Here is a 15401-nt window from a genome sequence, read left to right as displayed (position 1 = left end):
TGTGGGGGTTTATGTTTTTAATCGGTCACACATCTGCCATTAGTTAGTTCACCAAAGCTGCATTTGAGCCTTCTCCCCCCCTCCCTCCTCTCTCTCTCAGGAAAATTCATTCGGCGTAGTTAAGTAAGATGAAGATAGCCTCTGTAAACGTCAAAACCAACATGTTGGCTCAGCTGACTGACGCTGCCAAAACGCTGTGGGGTTAAAGGTGGGATTTGGGATGAGAACCGACAGGTGTTTTCTGACTGAGCACGCCCGGGGCCAATAACATCAGAAGCTCAACTGCAGACCGGCCTATGACTGGAATGAACTGCTGAGAGCCTGTCAAAACTTGCGCAAGTTCCACAGGATTCTATGTTCTTGCAACATAAGACACATACATACATACTCCACATAACATATATAAACATACTACAGACATATAACAATAGGAATTATTCAATATTACAATCATGTACCCACCATGGCTATAATAGGATTTTTCTGAGTCAGTTATTCCAGAAAAAGCTCAAAATGTTTCCAGACTGCAGCAAAAAACGTTTTAAATTAGAGAAGCAGTGAACGTGGCCCGAAATGGAGCGATTCAGCTCAACTACATTTATTTTATGTCTGCAAGCCACACCGAAAACCAAACCTTGTTATTCATAACATTTCACAAACATCACATTAAAAAATCTAGAAATTACAAAGGTTTATAAATGTTTGATTTTCAACAGGCAGAACTCAGTGTGTGTTCACCAGGTATCGGTCATGTTTGACAAATGTCCTTAAGCAAAGTACAGCAATTTAGAAAGCTGCGCACACACACACACACACACACACACACACACACACACACACACACACACACACACACACACACACACACACACACACGAAAAGTTGCCATTCCACAAAGCTCGTTTTCATTTTTCCTCAGCACAAAGAAAACACGAGTGTTTTTCCGCACACCGTCAGAGGAGGGTCACAGCGACTGGTCACACGGTACGCTAGCGTGCTCTTACGTTGGGGCGCCCAAGATTCAAACCCAGTTCCACCCCCACCTGCCGTAGACCAGCGCAGAACGGTTCCTGGAGCGTCTGGCCCACTGCCCTCTGACTGCGGTCAAAGTCGACGGCGTGGAAAGCGCACTGGATTTCAGACGGGTTCGACCAATCGCGTTCTGCGGAGCGCATTGTGACATCACGGCAGCACGGTAGGCTCAGGTGTGGAGGTCAGGCAGGAAGTCGAGCACACTTAGCTCCAGTCTGTACACACCGTGAGTCGCGCAGGTCTCCAGAAGCAGTCCTCCGAACACGGCCAGGACCGCCAGTCGTCTGCTACAGTTCAGGATTACTGCGGCACGTAAAGGAAGAGCGCACGTTGCAGGTTGAGATAAATAACACAGCAAAGGGACATAAAGGGACGGCACAGGGTGGGTGGGCGTGCGTATACCCCGTATGGCCTGGGTGTTGGAGGTGAGCGTGAACAGCCGGATGAGTCGGAAGCAAAGAGGGGAGTAGTCGTGTTCCCAGATCACCGCCGGGATCAGCAGGACTTTTCCGTAGCAGGAGAGCAGCAGGGCCTGGAGCAGAGGGACCGTCTGCACAGAGCGGCCGCGAAGGCACCACGCCGCCCACAGCAGCGCCCACACACCCGCACAGTACACGGCCAGCTCTGCCACACACACACACACACATTTATTGTACAATACTCCACAATAACGGAGAATTTATTAGATTTGGTGAGAAACATCTAGAGGGTCAATTGATTATTCGTTCAGGTGGTCAGGAAAATCAAGGGTGCCTTGATTTTCAAGGATGGGATCCTTTAATGGTACGCTAATAGTTAAGACGACGCTACAAGGAGCGGATGAATGACAAAGCAGACGATCATTGAAGGTTACAAAGCTTTTGAGAAACATTAATATACTGATGTTTTTTCTTTTTCCGGTGTGCCACGCAGAGAGAGGGAGTGTGTGTGTGTGTCTACCGAGAGCTGCGAGGGCGAACATCCCGTAGAAGTCCCACTCTTTGGTGTATCTGATGATGTCGGCGGGGTCACTGGTCGCGTCTGAGCCATGGCGCTGGGACCAGCGCAGGTATGCCTCACACAGCAGGCAGAACACGCAAAGTTTCCAGTGGATCTGGGAGGGAGGGAGGGAGAAGTGCATCTGATCACCTTTAACCGGGCTTTATTTATAAAGGGGGGGATTTTTGTTCCACTCACGTTTATTTCTGTGTTGAACAGGATATGTCTGAACGCCTGCGGTTTGCACAGGATGGCATCGATCAGAATGATAACCGGGTCGTACTCGACGTACTTATCCACGGGCTTGGCGCACGACCCCTGACGGGATAAAACCCATTACGCACATCTTTAAATACAGATCTTTTATTTGCCTTCCAGCTAACGTTCCGACGTATATTACCATCTCAAAACCAATTACTCACGCATATCATTATCTTCAGTATGCCGTTGCTATAATCCCGGTGCAACTCGGTCGCGTCCGCGTTGCACTCAACGCATTTGAAGCGAATTCTGGCCATTTCTGTCCCCGTTTCTGACATCGTCGCGCATTAGGACGCCGAACTTCCGCGAATTTCCAGGCGTGCGGATCCTGGGATTTGTAGTTTTTCGCCGCGCGCCTCCCCCCCGGCGCTCAACGCGAGTAGACGTGCGCGAGAACTACATTACCCGAGAGGCACCGCGCCTTACCTGGAGAACATGGCACCTGGCGGCAGGGGTGCTGTCGTCGTGGCCGCGGTGGTCGCGCTGTGCCTGTGGGGCGCCGTTTTCTCCAGCGAGCATCTCCCCACGCTCACGCTCTTTAACGGCGAGCTCACCGGGCCGTCCGACCGGGAGGACTACACGGGCGACTGCGGTAAGGGCGTCGGGGAGGCGGAAACCGGAGACGCACCGCGGTTTTCTAAAAAAACGCGCTCCGGCAAAACCGGCGCCGATCAGCTCGATGGGTCGCTGCGTGTCTCCAGCTTTAACGAGCAGCTGTTAAAAGGTCTTGTCGTTTTTAAGTGTGTGTGTGTGTGTGTGTGTGTGTGTGTGTGTGTGTGTGTGTGTGTGTGTGTTCGTGTTCGTTCCTCTACAGATACTGCCGTTCTCCAGCTGGAGGACGTCGACTGTGATGAGGGGAACAACCCCGCTTGTGAATCAGTCTTCTCTCTTAATGCAGAGAAGATTTTGGTGAGTAACAGACCACACGCGGTAACGCAGTACGTACCATGACGGGCCACGCACAGTAACGCACTACGTACCATGACGGGCCACGCACGGTAACGCACTACGTACCATGACGGGCCACGCGCCGTAACGCAGTACGTACCATGACGGGCCACGCGCCGTAACGCACTACGTACCATGACGGGCCACGCGCCGTAACGCACTACGTACCATGACGGGCCACGCGCGGTAACGCACTACGTACCATGACGGGCCACGCGCGGTAACGCAGTACGTACCATGACGGGCCACGCGCCGTAACGCAGTACGTACCATGACGGGCCACGCGCGGTAACGCAGTACGTACCATGACGGGCCACGCGCGGTAACGCACTACGTACCATGACGGGCCACGCGCGGTAACGCACTACGTACCATGACGGGCCACGCGCGGTAACGCAGTACGTACCATGACGGGCCACGCACTGTAACGCAGTACGTACCATGACGGGCCACGCACGGTAACGCACTACGTACCATGACGGGCCACGCACGGTAACGCACTACGTACCATGACGGGCCACACAAACAGTATGTGTGTACTGCCTGCTGTAACACAGACACACAGTTTAACTCTGCAAGACTGCCCGGACTAAGAACTAAGTACATTGTTTGGTTTGTTTTCTAATATTCCTGTTTTCCTGAAAATGCACTGAATTTTTAATACAACACTCTAGTATAATGTGGACATTTCCGACATGTTCCCCTGAGGGTTAAATTTGTTGCTGTTCTGGTGTCTGGAGTCTGCAGTGGCCTGCGTTTTCGGTCACGGTAAGGCGGTCCACAGTCGTGTGTCCTCCCGTCTGGCCCGTCTGACAGCCGATCGCGGTCAGGAGTGGGGGACAGGACGTGGACGTGGACGCGGCCCAGCGGCGTGTGCTCGAGGTCCTGATCCGCAGTGTCTCATCTCCCGTTTTGTCCCCACATCTGCAGAGTCAGGCCCGACTGTTCGTGGAGCAGAAACGCTTTCCGTTCGCCGTCGACGACCACAGCACCGACGAGGAGCTCGGTACGCCCCTCACCCTGTTTTCTCCCCTTACGGGAGTGTCTGTCTGTAGAGGGCGATGTGCTGGTATGTGCTGTGACGAACTGGTGTGTGTGTGTGTGTGTGTGTGTGTGTGTGTGTGTGTGTGTGTGTGCGCACGCGCTGGGTTCGTAGCCATAGGATATGTGCTTATTGGGAATGGGCTCTATGACGAGGCTATCAAACACTTCTCACTGCTACTACAGGTCAGTCCACACACACACACACACACACATGCATACACACGTTAGACCTCTCACACAAACACCCATACCCTCCGTGTACACGCAGTGTATTGGTTTAATTAATTAGGTTGTAATTATTATATTATTATAATTATTCTATTTAATTCATTGATTATTCACAGCCTTGTTTTGTATGCAAAATAGTAAGTCGGTATTGGCAATAAAAATATTACGCTCTGTTTGTTGCCAGAGCGACCCAGAGCTGGTCAGCGCCATATATGGTCGAGGGATAGCCTACGGGAAAAAAAGCCTCCAGGTAAGAAGTCACGGTTCCTACCTGTCTGGGTCTCCCCGTTAGCGAATCAGCCTGCAGCTCAGGGTGACCCTCCTCTGACCACGCCCCCTCGTTTGGCCACACCTTCCCTGTAGCTCGGTCACGGCTGGTTAGGAGGAACTTTTGTTTGCCTGAAGGCTTTTCTCTCTCTCTCTCTCTCTCTCTCTCTCTCTCTCTCTCTCTCTCTCTCCCTCTCTCCCATACTCTAGGACGTAAAGAATGCTGACCTGGCTTTGTATGAGCTAAGTAGAGTGATTACACTGAAGCCCAACCGGCCAGAGGTGTATGAGCAGAGGGCCGAGGTAGGAACGCATACACGTATATCAGGCACATTTCAGCAATTTGATCCAAATATTTTGTTCACACACACAAAGCCTTTATCTGTTGTGACTGCGAGTAATGAATGACGCGTAACAACATTAGCAGTGTTTTAACAGGGTTGGACTGCATGTAGGATGGAACAATTGTGTAGTATATGTACGGAGATGTGTGTGTGTGTGTGTGAGACAGATCCTCTCTCCCCTGGGCCGTATTAGTGAAGCTCTGAGTGACCTCACTAAGGCCATTCAGCTCCAGCCTTCAGCCAGACTGTACCGCCATAGAGGAACCCTGCTGTTTATATCAGAGGTACACACACACACACACACACACACACACACACACACACAGACTGTACCGCCATAGAGGAACCCTGCTGTTTATATCAGAGGTACACACACACACACACACACAGACTGTACCGCCATAGAGGAACCCTGCTGTTTATATCAGAGGTACACACACACACACACACACAGACTGTACCGCCATAGAGGAACCCTGCTGTTTATATCAGAGGTACACACACACACACACAGACTGTACCGCCATAGAGGAACCCTGCTGTTTATATCAGAGGTACACACACACACACACAGACTGTACCGCCATAGAGGAACCCTGCTGTTTATATCAGAGGTACACACACACACACACACACACACACACACACACACACAGACTGTACCGCCATAGAGGAACCCTGCTGTTTATATCAGAGGTACACACACACACACACACACACACACAGACTGTACCGCCATAGAGGAACCCTGCTGTTTATGTCAGAGGTACACACACACACACACAGACACACAGACTGTACCGCCATAGAGGAACCCTGCTGTTTATATCAGAGGTACACACACACACACACACACAGACTGTACCGCCATAAAGGAACCCTGCTGTTTATATCAGAGGTACACACACACACACACAGACTGTACCGCCATAAAGGAACCCTGCTGTTTATATCAGAGGTACACACACACACACACACACACACACACACACACACAGACTGTACCGCCATAGAGGAACCCTGCTGTTTATATCAGAGGTACACACACACACACACAGACTGTACCGCCATAGAGGAACCCTGCTGTTTATATCAGAGGTACACACACACACACACACACAGACTGTACCGCCATAGAGGAACCCTGCTGTTTATGTCAGAGGTACACACACACACACACACACACACACACACACACACAGACACACAGACTGTACCGCCATAGAGGAACCCTGCTGTTTATATCAGAGGTACACACACACACACACACACAGACTGTACCGCCATAAAGGAACCCTGCTGTTTATATCAGAGGTACACACACACACACACAGACTGTACCGCCATAAAGGAACCCTGCTCTTTATATCAGAGGTACACACACACACACACACACACACACACACACACACACAGACTGTACCGCCATAGAGGAACCCTGCTGTTTATATCAGAGGTACACACACACACACACACACAGACTGTACCGCCATAGAGGAACCCTGCTGTTTATATCAGAGGTACACACACACACACACACACACACAGACTGTACCGCCATAGAGGAACCCTGCTGTTTATATCAGAGGCACACACACACACAGACTGTACCGCCATAAAGGAACCCTGCTGTTTATATCAGAGGTACACACACACACACACACACACACACAGACTGTACCGCCATAGAGGAACCCTGCTGTTTATATCAGAGGCACACACACACACAGACTGTACTGCCATAAAGGAACCCTGCTGTTTATATCAGAGGTACACACACACACACACACACACACACACACTCTATCCTGTGCTGTGTGTTCAGGACTACCTCGCTGCCATGGAGGACTTCCAGCAGTCTCTGGAGCTGAAGAGGAACCAGCCAATCGCCATGCTCTACAAGGGCCTCACCTACTTCCACAGAGGCCTGCTCAAGGTGGGCGTCGCCTCACGTCGGCCCCGCCCCCTCCCTAACCAGCAGCAGTGAGCCTGAAGCAAAGCTCTTAGTTGCGGTGGATGGGTGTGTGTGTGTGTGTGTGTGTGTGTGACTGTAACGTTCAGGCTGGGGTGGGTGTTGGCGTGAGTTAAAGGGGTCCGGGTCCGTTCCTCCGTCAGCTGTGGTTCGCTCTCGCGCAGGAAGCCATCGAGACGTTCAAAGAGGCCCTGAAGCTGAAGTCGGACTTTGTCGACGCTCACAAAAGCCTCGCACAGGCCTACAGGTGTGTGTGTGCGCCCGCGCCCGCCTGCCCCAGCTCTACTGGTCTGGCGGACGTGGGCAGGTAACTGTGCGCGCGTGTGTGTGCGAGCAGGGAGCTGGGGGACTTTGACCGTGCCATGGAGAGTTTTCAGAGAGCCCTGCTGCTCAACCAGAACCACCTGCAGTCACTACAGCTGCGGGGCATGATGCTCTATCACCACGGCAACCTGCAGGACGCCATCGGGAACTTCAAGGCAAGCGCTGTGTTCGTGCGTGTGCGTGCGTGTGCGTGCGTGTGCGTGCGTGTCTCCGGGCCTACAGTTACAGGGCAATGCATCGAGTTATTTAACCCCAGAGTTTTGTGAAACCTCTAGAATGTAAAAGTTACAGTATTTTATTGTCGTTTTTGTTTACTTGTCTACCATGCAGAGGTGCCTGCAGCTGAAGCCGTACAACGAGGTCTGTCAGTACATGAAGGGTCTGAGCCACGTGGCCATGGGTCAGTTCTACGAGGGCATCAAAGCCCAGACCAAGGTCATGCTCAATGACCCCCTCCTGGGCCAGAAGGCCAGCTCCGAGTACCTCAAGGTCAAATACCTCCGAGGTGAGGGTGCTCCGCCCCAGCGCCGCGAGCGGCGTACACGCGGATGCGCGACGTCCTCGCGCATATCGGCCCCGTTTGTTTGTCCGCCCATAAAAGGCAAACGGATGCACAATGTGGTTTCTTTTAGGTTGTTGTTAAATTAACTTGCACCAGTAAGCCGCTTTCCTAATTTCATGCATGCGATTATTTACATAACTACATCATTTCATGCGTGCGATTATTTACATAACTAATATAGTTATGTAAATAATCGCACGCATGGTCAATCTGATCATTTCATGCGTGCGATTATTTACATAACTACATCATTTCATGCGTGCGATTATTTACATAACTAATGTAGTTATGTAAATAATCGCACGCATGGTCAATCTGATCATTTCATGCGTGCGATTATTTACATAACTACATCATTTCATGCGTGCGATTATTTACATAACTAATGTAGTTATGTAAATAATCGCACGCATGATCAATCTGATCATTTCATGCGTACGATTATTTACATAACTACATCATTTCATACATTTTTCCCCATGTTTGTCGTTCTACTCGTCCTTGGGTGAGATGCGGTTTATTCCTCCCGTCCCGTGAAACGCGCCGGCCGTACGAACCGAACGTCGCCAGTGGAGAGGGTGAACTTCCTGTCTTCCTGTCCCCGTTCCAGAATATTCCAGATATTTGCACTCCCACCTGGATGTCCCTGTAGCCGAGTACAACGTGGATCAGGACCTTCCGGGTCACTTTAAGAACCACTGGGCCAAAAACCTGCCCTTCCTCATCGAGGACTACGAGGAGCAGCCAGGACTACAGCCTCATATTAAGTGAGATCAATCTGAACTACAGACCTGTATTAAGTCTCTCTCTTTCTCTCTCTCTCTCTCTCTCTCACTCTCTTACTTTCTCTCTCTTTAGGGATGTTCTACCTCAGGACTTTGAGAGCTACTCTCCGGAGGTGCAGAAGCTGATCTGTCTGGCAGACCACCTCGGGACACTCATGCAGTACAACACGTCAGGCTTCCTGTCCAACCTGCGCGTACACCGAGGTCAGTCCCATAATGCCTCCGGCTTCCTGTCTAACCTTCGCATACACCAAGGTCAGTCCCATAATGCATCAGGCTCTCTCTCTCTCTCTCTCTCTCTCCCTCCATCTTGTTGAAGCCATGGGTCTGGCGGCGATCGAGGTCATGCAGGCCGTGCAGAAGACGTGGAGCAACTCCAGGGTGCGCGTCAACGGCAAAACCCGCCAGTTGCAGTGGAGAGACATGTTCGACATCGCTGTCAAGTGGAGAAGGTGAAGCTCACCTGGATGCACCTGGATTATGTAAACTGGCAAAGGAACCTGATTTTACAGCATGTGTCAAATATATGAGAAATCTCCTAGAAGTGTGTGTGTGTGTGTGTGTGTGTGTGTGTGTGTGTGTGTGTGTGTGTGTGTGTGTGTGTGTGTGTGTGTGTGTGTGTGTGTGTGTGTGTGTGTGTGTGTGTGTGTGTGTGTAGAATCGCCGATCCAGACCAGCCTGTTCTGTGGTTGGACCAAATGCCAGCGAGGAGCCTTAGCAGGGGCTTCAACAACCACATCAACCTTATCAGGTGGCGTACGACGCGCCGATACTACACCTGTGACCCACTGCGCCACGGCTCCCTGTCAAAGGCCTCCGACCTGTCCGCTCATGTAGGGTCGACATTCTGAGTCTCCCCGCATTCTGTCTGCAGTCTGGAAGAGGGCGGGAAAGCAAACAAACAAACAAACAAAAAGAAGCATTTGTGAAGCCCCGATCGCTGTAGTCGGGAGGAGGGCGGGGGGATGCCAACATCCAGCCAATCGGGGGGGGGGGGGGGGGGGGCGTGATTCTAAAGCAATCGACTTCACGGTCCAGCAAGTAGTGACCAAAAAAAAATAAAAATAACGCCAGTTCTCGTCGCGTGGAGAGTCGGACACTTTGTTTATTCAGCAACACGGTTAAATGAAGATAAAAGCGAATGGGCACAAAACAGGCAGGAATGTAACTTGAAACGACCAACAAAATGACTCCAGTACGGGAGCGGGCGCGGCAGGCGCGTGGTAACGTGGTGTTCTGTTTGGCTCGCAGGGGGCAGATCGTCAACGTCAGATACATGGAGTACTTCGCCCGCGTCCTCAGCTTCGTCAAAGACAGAATACTGGTCTATCACGGGTAGGCAGTTGCCCCTGACCTCTGTGGGTAAGACGAGGTTGAGGTCAGTTTGTCTGATCTCTGTCTGTCTCTGTATCTCTGGTCAGCGTTCTTCTGCTTGGTCTGTCACACCCACTGAATGGCTACCTCTCTCTCACTCTCTCAGGGCGTATAACCCGCGGGGTGTTCCAGAGGTGAAACAGGCTCTCGAGTACGTGAACAAAGTGGAGGACCTCCTGCCTATAATGAAGGTAACAGAACCCTGCCCTGGTGCCCTGCCAGGGTTAATCTCGCTCTAGTAGTCCCAGATATCCCTCGACGTTGTCCAGTCCGTAACAGTGTGTGCTCTCGCTGTGGGGGAAGGGCATGGTGATCCACATCAGAGCCATGTGTCCCATCACACACACACACACACACACACACAAACACCTCATCGCTTACCTCACCTGTAACTGCACAGACTGGTTAGTACAGGTTTCTACATGTGCAGGGTAGGAGAATGCGTGCTAAAGGATAAAGTGTGTGTGTGTGTGTGTGTGTGTGTGTGTGTGTGTGTCCTCTGAAGCAGTTCAACAGTAAAACGAGAGATGGTTTCACAGTAAACTCGAAGGTGCCGAGCGTGAAGGACCCCGGTAAAGAATATGACGGATTCACCATCACCATCACTGGAGACCGGTTAGACCCAAATCCACCACCTCTAACCTTTTACCTTTCACCTGTAGCCTCTCTAGTGCCACTCTGCGCCCTGCGGATTCCCTCACAGGGTTCAGAGGGTCTTGTCTCGTGTGTTTGGTATTGGCAAACCTGGTTACCCGTTACTATGGTGCAGCTAAAAGATTTATTTATATTTACCAGATTCAGAAAAATTGAAAAGTGAAGCATTTTTTTTTTTGTATGACAGACACGTAATTAATAAACATTTTAATAATGAAAAAGTATTGGATCATCTGAATGTATGAAATGGCTTATATACAATATTTTAAGTGCTATGTGTGCAGAATCCTGTATTAACCCCCCCCCCCACACACACACACACACACACACACACGTTCTTTCCTGTCGGATATCTGAAATACTGCTTTGGAATGCTGTTTATTTGTTCATTTAAATCTGAGATCTAATTGTACTGGCAAATTAGACTTGTAATGTACTTCCAAATCCATTTTACTTTGTGTGTGTGTGTGTGTGTGTGTGTGTGTGTGTGTGTGTGTGTGTGTGTGTGTGTCTAGTGTGGGGAATATGCTGTTTTCAGTGGAGACCCAGACCACAGAGGAAAGGACACAGCAGTATCAGTCTGAGATGGAGGCGCTTTATAAAGACTTGACTGTCAAAGGCAAAGCTCTCATGCTGTCCTCTGAATTAGGAGTATGTGTCTCTCCGTCGGTCTCTCTCTCCGTCGGTCTCTCTCTCTTTCCTGTTGTCGCACTCGCCAAACCTGCTTCCAGTATGAGCAGTGCTCTCACACGCACACAGTGTGACCCAGTCATATGTTTGCTTTTCTGTCCAACGGAAAGGCCACGTTGGCAGGTCATGTGACCTTACCGTGCTCGTGGAATTTCTTTTCTTTTTTTTTCTTTTATGCGTTAGAAAGATAAACAGGCAAAATGATTGTAAAAGACTTGCAGGATTAAGGATGGCTCTCTCTCCCTCTCGCTGTAGGACGCGGATGCTGTGTGTAACCTCATCCTCTCTCTGATCTATTACTTCTGTAACCTCATGCCCCTGTCCCGAGGCTCCAGGTTTGTATACGCTGCCCCCCCCCCCCCCCCCCCCGACACACACACACACACGCGCAGCACCACTGTGCCGCGTTCGGCACACTCAGGCCGTGCGTGTCTCCCCACAGCATCGTGGCCTACTCCGTGGTGATGGGCGCCATCATGGCCAGCGGGAAGGAGGTGGCGGGACAGATCCCGTCCGGAAAGGTAAACGCGCCCCGTCGGAACAGGCGGGGCTGCCTCTGACCTCAGCGAGCGTGAGACAGGAAAGAGAGAGTGTGTGTGTGTGTGTGTGTGTGTGTGTGTGTGTGTGTGTGTGTTTGTCTGTCTGTGCTTGTTGCTAAGCAGTGTTTTCTTTCCCAGCTGGTCGACTTTGAAGCCATGACGACGCCCAGTCCGGACCGGTTCAGCAAAGCGGCCAAGAGCTGGATGAACTTGAAGAGGTGAGACTGCGGATTTATTTAACTTCACACTATTGTCGTCATCTGTCCTGTTAACCCCCCCCCCCCCACGTCTCTCTCTCTCTCTCTCTCTCTCTCTCCCTTCTGTTTTTCCTCCAGCTTGCCGAGCTGGTACCAGAACCTTCCGTCCGTAGCCGAGACCTTCCAGTTCTCCAGAACCATGATCGAAGTCTTGAACACGGACTCCCCCGACCATTGCCCGATAAAGTCCTAACGGACGTTCGGATCTACCGATCTAAAAAAAATCCGTTCGGATCTAAAAAAGGCAACGTGAGGCTCCACCCCTTCTGTTTTGGTCCCCGCCCCTCCCCAAATGGGCGGGGTTTCGTCTTCCTTATTTAAGAAGCTTTTTCAAAGTAAAAGTGTCTGTAATAACAAATATGCACAATTTTCTCACAGACCTGCCCCCAGGTAGTTTAGTTTATAAGAATAGACAGAATGAAGCACACTTAAAAAAACATTTCAATAAATTTTAATTTGATTCCTGTACGTTGTGTTTTTGACACTCCAGTTTTAATCCACACGTGCAAGGCTTCGATCACTAATCGGTACTGCGGGCCAGAGCACGAGAGAATAAATCTAAATCAATATTAGTCCAAATGCTTCATCTTTATGAAGGCAGAACGACGTAGGCGATCTCATTCTGTTTGTGTTGGTGGACTCTTTTTATTGGTATACAATTAATGGTAAGAAGCTCAGATTTATGAAGATTTAAATAAGAGACCAGAGGCTGTGGAATTTTTTTAAATGGTATTTGTAATGACGAATAATGGATCAGGCTTTTTTAGGAAGAAATGTGAGGGTGACCTCTGGTGGTTAAGACTGGCATTGTCGGGAGCCTGCATATGTGAGTAGTGTGAGGGGGACTTCACACACACAACCCAACCCAACACGTTATATGAGTAGTGTGAAGGGGACATCACACACACCACCCAACCTAACACGTTATATGAGTAGTGTGAGGGGGACATTGCTCGTACCATCCTACCTAACAAATTATATCGGTAGTGTGAGGTGACACGACCCAACCTAACACATTATATGGGTAATGTGAAGGGACACCACCCACCCTAACACATTATATGAGTAGTGTGAGGGGACATCACTCACACCACCCAACCTAACACATTATATGAGTAGTGTGAGGGGACATCACTCACACCACCCAACCTCACACATTATATGGGTAATGTGAAGGGACACCACCCACCCTAACACATTATATGAGTAGGGGACATCACTCACACCACCCAACCTCACACATTATATGGGTAATGTGAAGGGACACCACCCACCCTAACACATTATATGAGTAGTGTGAGGGGACATCACTCACACCACCCAACCTAACACATTATATGAGTAGTGTGAGGGGACATCACTCACACCACCCAACCTAACACATTATTTGAGTAGTGTGAGGGGACATCACACACACCACCCAACCTAACACATTATATGAGTAGTGTGAGGAGATGCCACTGTTGGGTCCCTGAGCAAGACCCTTAACCCTCAATTGCTCCAGTTGTGCTCAGATAAAACTGTAAGTTGCTTTGGATAAAAGCCTCAGCTAAATACCATAAATGTAAAAAATAAAAATTAAAAAAAAACAAGTTGTGGAATAAACTTCTCTGCGGAGAATGTGGAATAAATAATAAATGTGGAATTACGCACCCACACTGTTGCTCCGTTGTTAACATGTGAATACTGTAACCCCCCCCCCCCCCTTTGTGTTGTTACGGCAATGATACGGACAAAAAAAAAGGTTTATACAGTCAAAATGATACATATTTGCAAAACTATTTTGCTCCAACTAACAGCAGCTGGAACCAAGTGCTTTGGTTATTTTACCGTTTACCCTTTAAACGGTTCCGTTTTTCAAATTCTATTTATAGCCGGTTTTCCTCACGCGTCGTGCCAAAAAGAAAGGCCGCAGAGCTATTTATCCACTGCTCGACTTTTTGGCTTTTTCTTTTTTCTCGGTCTTTCCGTGAAAAGCAAGCGGGAGAGACTGAGAAGCAGCACTTTCGGTAAGAATGGACCCGTTACTGTAGCGTCTGGGCGCTAATTCCACGGGTCGTATAGTAAGAATTTCGTATTAATGTAATAATGATGATGATAATAATAATAATTATAAATGTGTAAGGCCCCTATCAGTCACAGGCCCTTAGAATCACCCTCCAGTCCAACACTCCTGTATACAGGCTTGAGACTTGCTCACATCTTTAGGATTTTGTTGTTCATTGTTTTTGTTAGATATGGTTAGATAGGTCTTTGATTGATAGGTGTTTGATAAGTCTTTGATAGCTCTTTGACTGATAGGTCTTTGATTGATAGGTGTTTGATAAGTCTTTGATAGGTCTTTGATTGATAGGTGTTTGATAAGTCTGATAGGTCTTTGACTGATAGGTCTTTGATGGGTGTTTGATAAGTCTGATAGGTCTTTGTTTGATAGGTCTTTGATTGGTCTTTGACTGGCAGGTCTTTTATTGATAGGTCCGTGATTGATAGGTGTTTGATACGTATTTGATTGATAGGTCTTTAACTGAGTGTTGGCAGGGCTTCTGTCAGTGTTCTTTTTGTGTCGAAAGGCAGGAGTTTCTTCTATATATAAATTGTCCTTAATTCACCCTGCTGACTGGGAGAAATTTCAGAACGTACCATCTGTGATTGTAAGGTAGAGGGGGATGGACTTCTGGGAAGCTTGGTCTCAGAGCCCTGACACGGTTCCTGAACGTCCAGGACTGAAGAGTGAGTGGTCCGTCCTTAGGGCGGCCGTTATGGTAATACTGCTCTCCTATTGGATAGGCTGGCCGTCACTCACACTTAGGCACGCATGACCGAACAGTCTTACCCTGCTGCCTCCTACTGGCCACCTTGGAGACTGCTGGCACAGTGCTGCAGTGAACCTGCCTCACGTTTTTGTTGTTATCGTTATTTTTCCTTGCTATTTTGAATCACTCTAGTGCAAGTCTGCACCTCGCAGGCTTTGGCGGTGTTGCACCGCATTTACGAGTCTTGTGGGAGTGTCTTTTCCATTTCCTGATGAAAGTGCCAGCGATTCTTTCCTTTCTTCCTGTCTGCCTCCGTCTCTGGTTTCTCTAGGAATGTTCTAGAAGGCCGGTCTTCTCGAGCGCCTGCGGTGTCACTTGGCCCTCTGGAG

The 15401-nt window shown here is 49.5% G+C and overlaps 2 protein-coding genes across 3 annotated transcripts; one reads left to right on the top strand and one right to left on the bottom strand.

Moving 5' to 3' along the window:
• Positions 1–582: 582 nt before the first annotated feature.
• Positions 583–2569, bottom strand: arv1 (ARV1 fatty acid homeostasis modulator). Its single transcript, XM_027009500.3, has 5 exons — positions 2433–2569; positions 2209–2328; positions 1972–2125; positions 1435–1656; positions 583–1335 (listed from the first exon to the last, which is right to left on the bottom strand). Exons 1-5 carry the CDS (start codon positions 2547–2549, stop codon positions 1202–1204), a joined length of 747 nt encoding a protein of 248 aa, XP_026865301.2. The 5' UTR covers positions 2550–2569; the 3' UTR covers positions 583–1201.
• A 137-nt stretch (positions 2570–2706) lies between these two features.
• On the top strand, positions 2707–12727 carry ttc13 (tetratricopeptide repeat domain 13). Of its 2 annotated transcripts, none has more exons than XM_027009499.3 (23): positions 2707–2863; positions 3086–3180; positions 4150–4225; positions 4376–4446; positions 4676–4741; positions 4969–5061; positions 5270–5386; positions 6928–7038; positions 7239–7321; positions 7412–7553; positions 7729–7903; positions 8571–8727; positions 8819–8949; positions 9065–9197; positions 9404–9496; positions 9997–10080; positions 10226–10310; positions 10628–10734; positions 11289–11424; positions 11719–11798; positions 11906–11984; positions 12141–12220; positions 12338–12727. In XM_027009499.3, exons 1-23 carry the CDS (start codon positions 2707–2709, stop codon positions 12450–12452), a joined length of 2466 nt encoding a protein of 821 aa, XP_026865300.2. In that variant the 3' UTR covers positions 12453–12727. The 2 variants fall into 2 exon arrangements, with proteins under 2 accessions (XP_026865300.2, XP_026865299.2); XM_027009498.3 differs by having other exon boundaries at positions 10625–10734.
• Positions 12728–15401: the final 2674 nt, after the last annotated feature.

The sequence above is a fragment of the Electrophorus electricus genome, chromosome 2, assembly GCF_041902795.1.
Source record: "Electrophorus electricus isolate QZ-2024a chromosome 2, ASM4190279v1, whole genome shotgun sequence".
Taxonomy (NCBI): domain Eukaryota; kingdom Metazoa; phylum Chordata; class Actinopteri; order Gymnotiformes; family Gymnotidae; genus Electrophorus; species Electrophorus electricus.
This window is presented reverse-complemented; position numbering and strand designations above follow the sequence as displayed.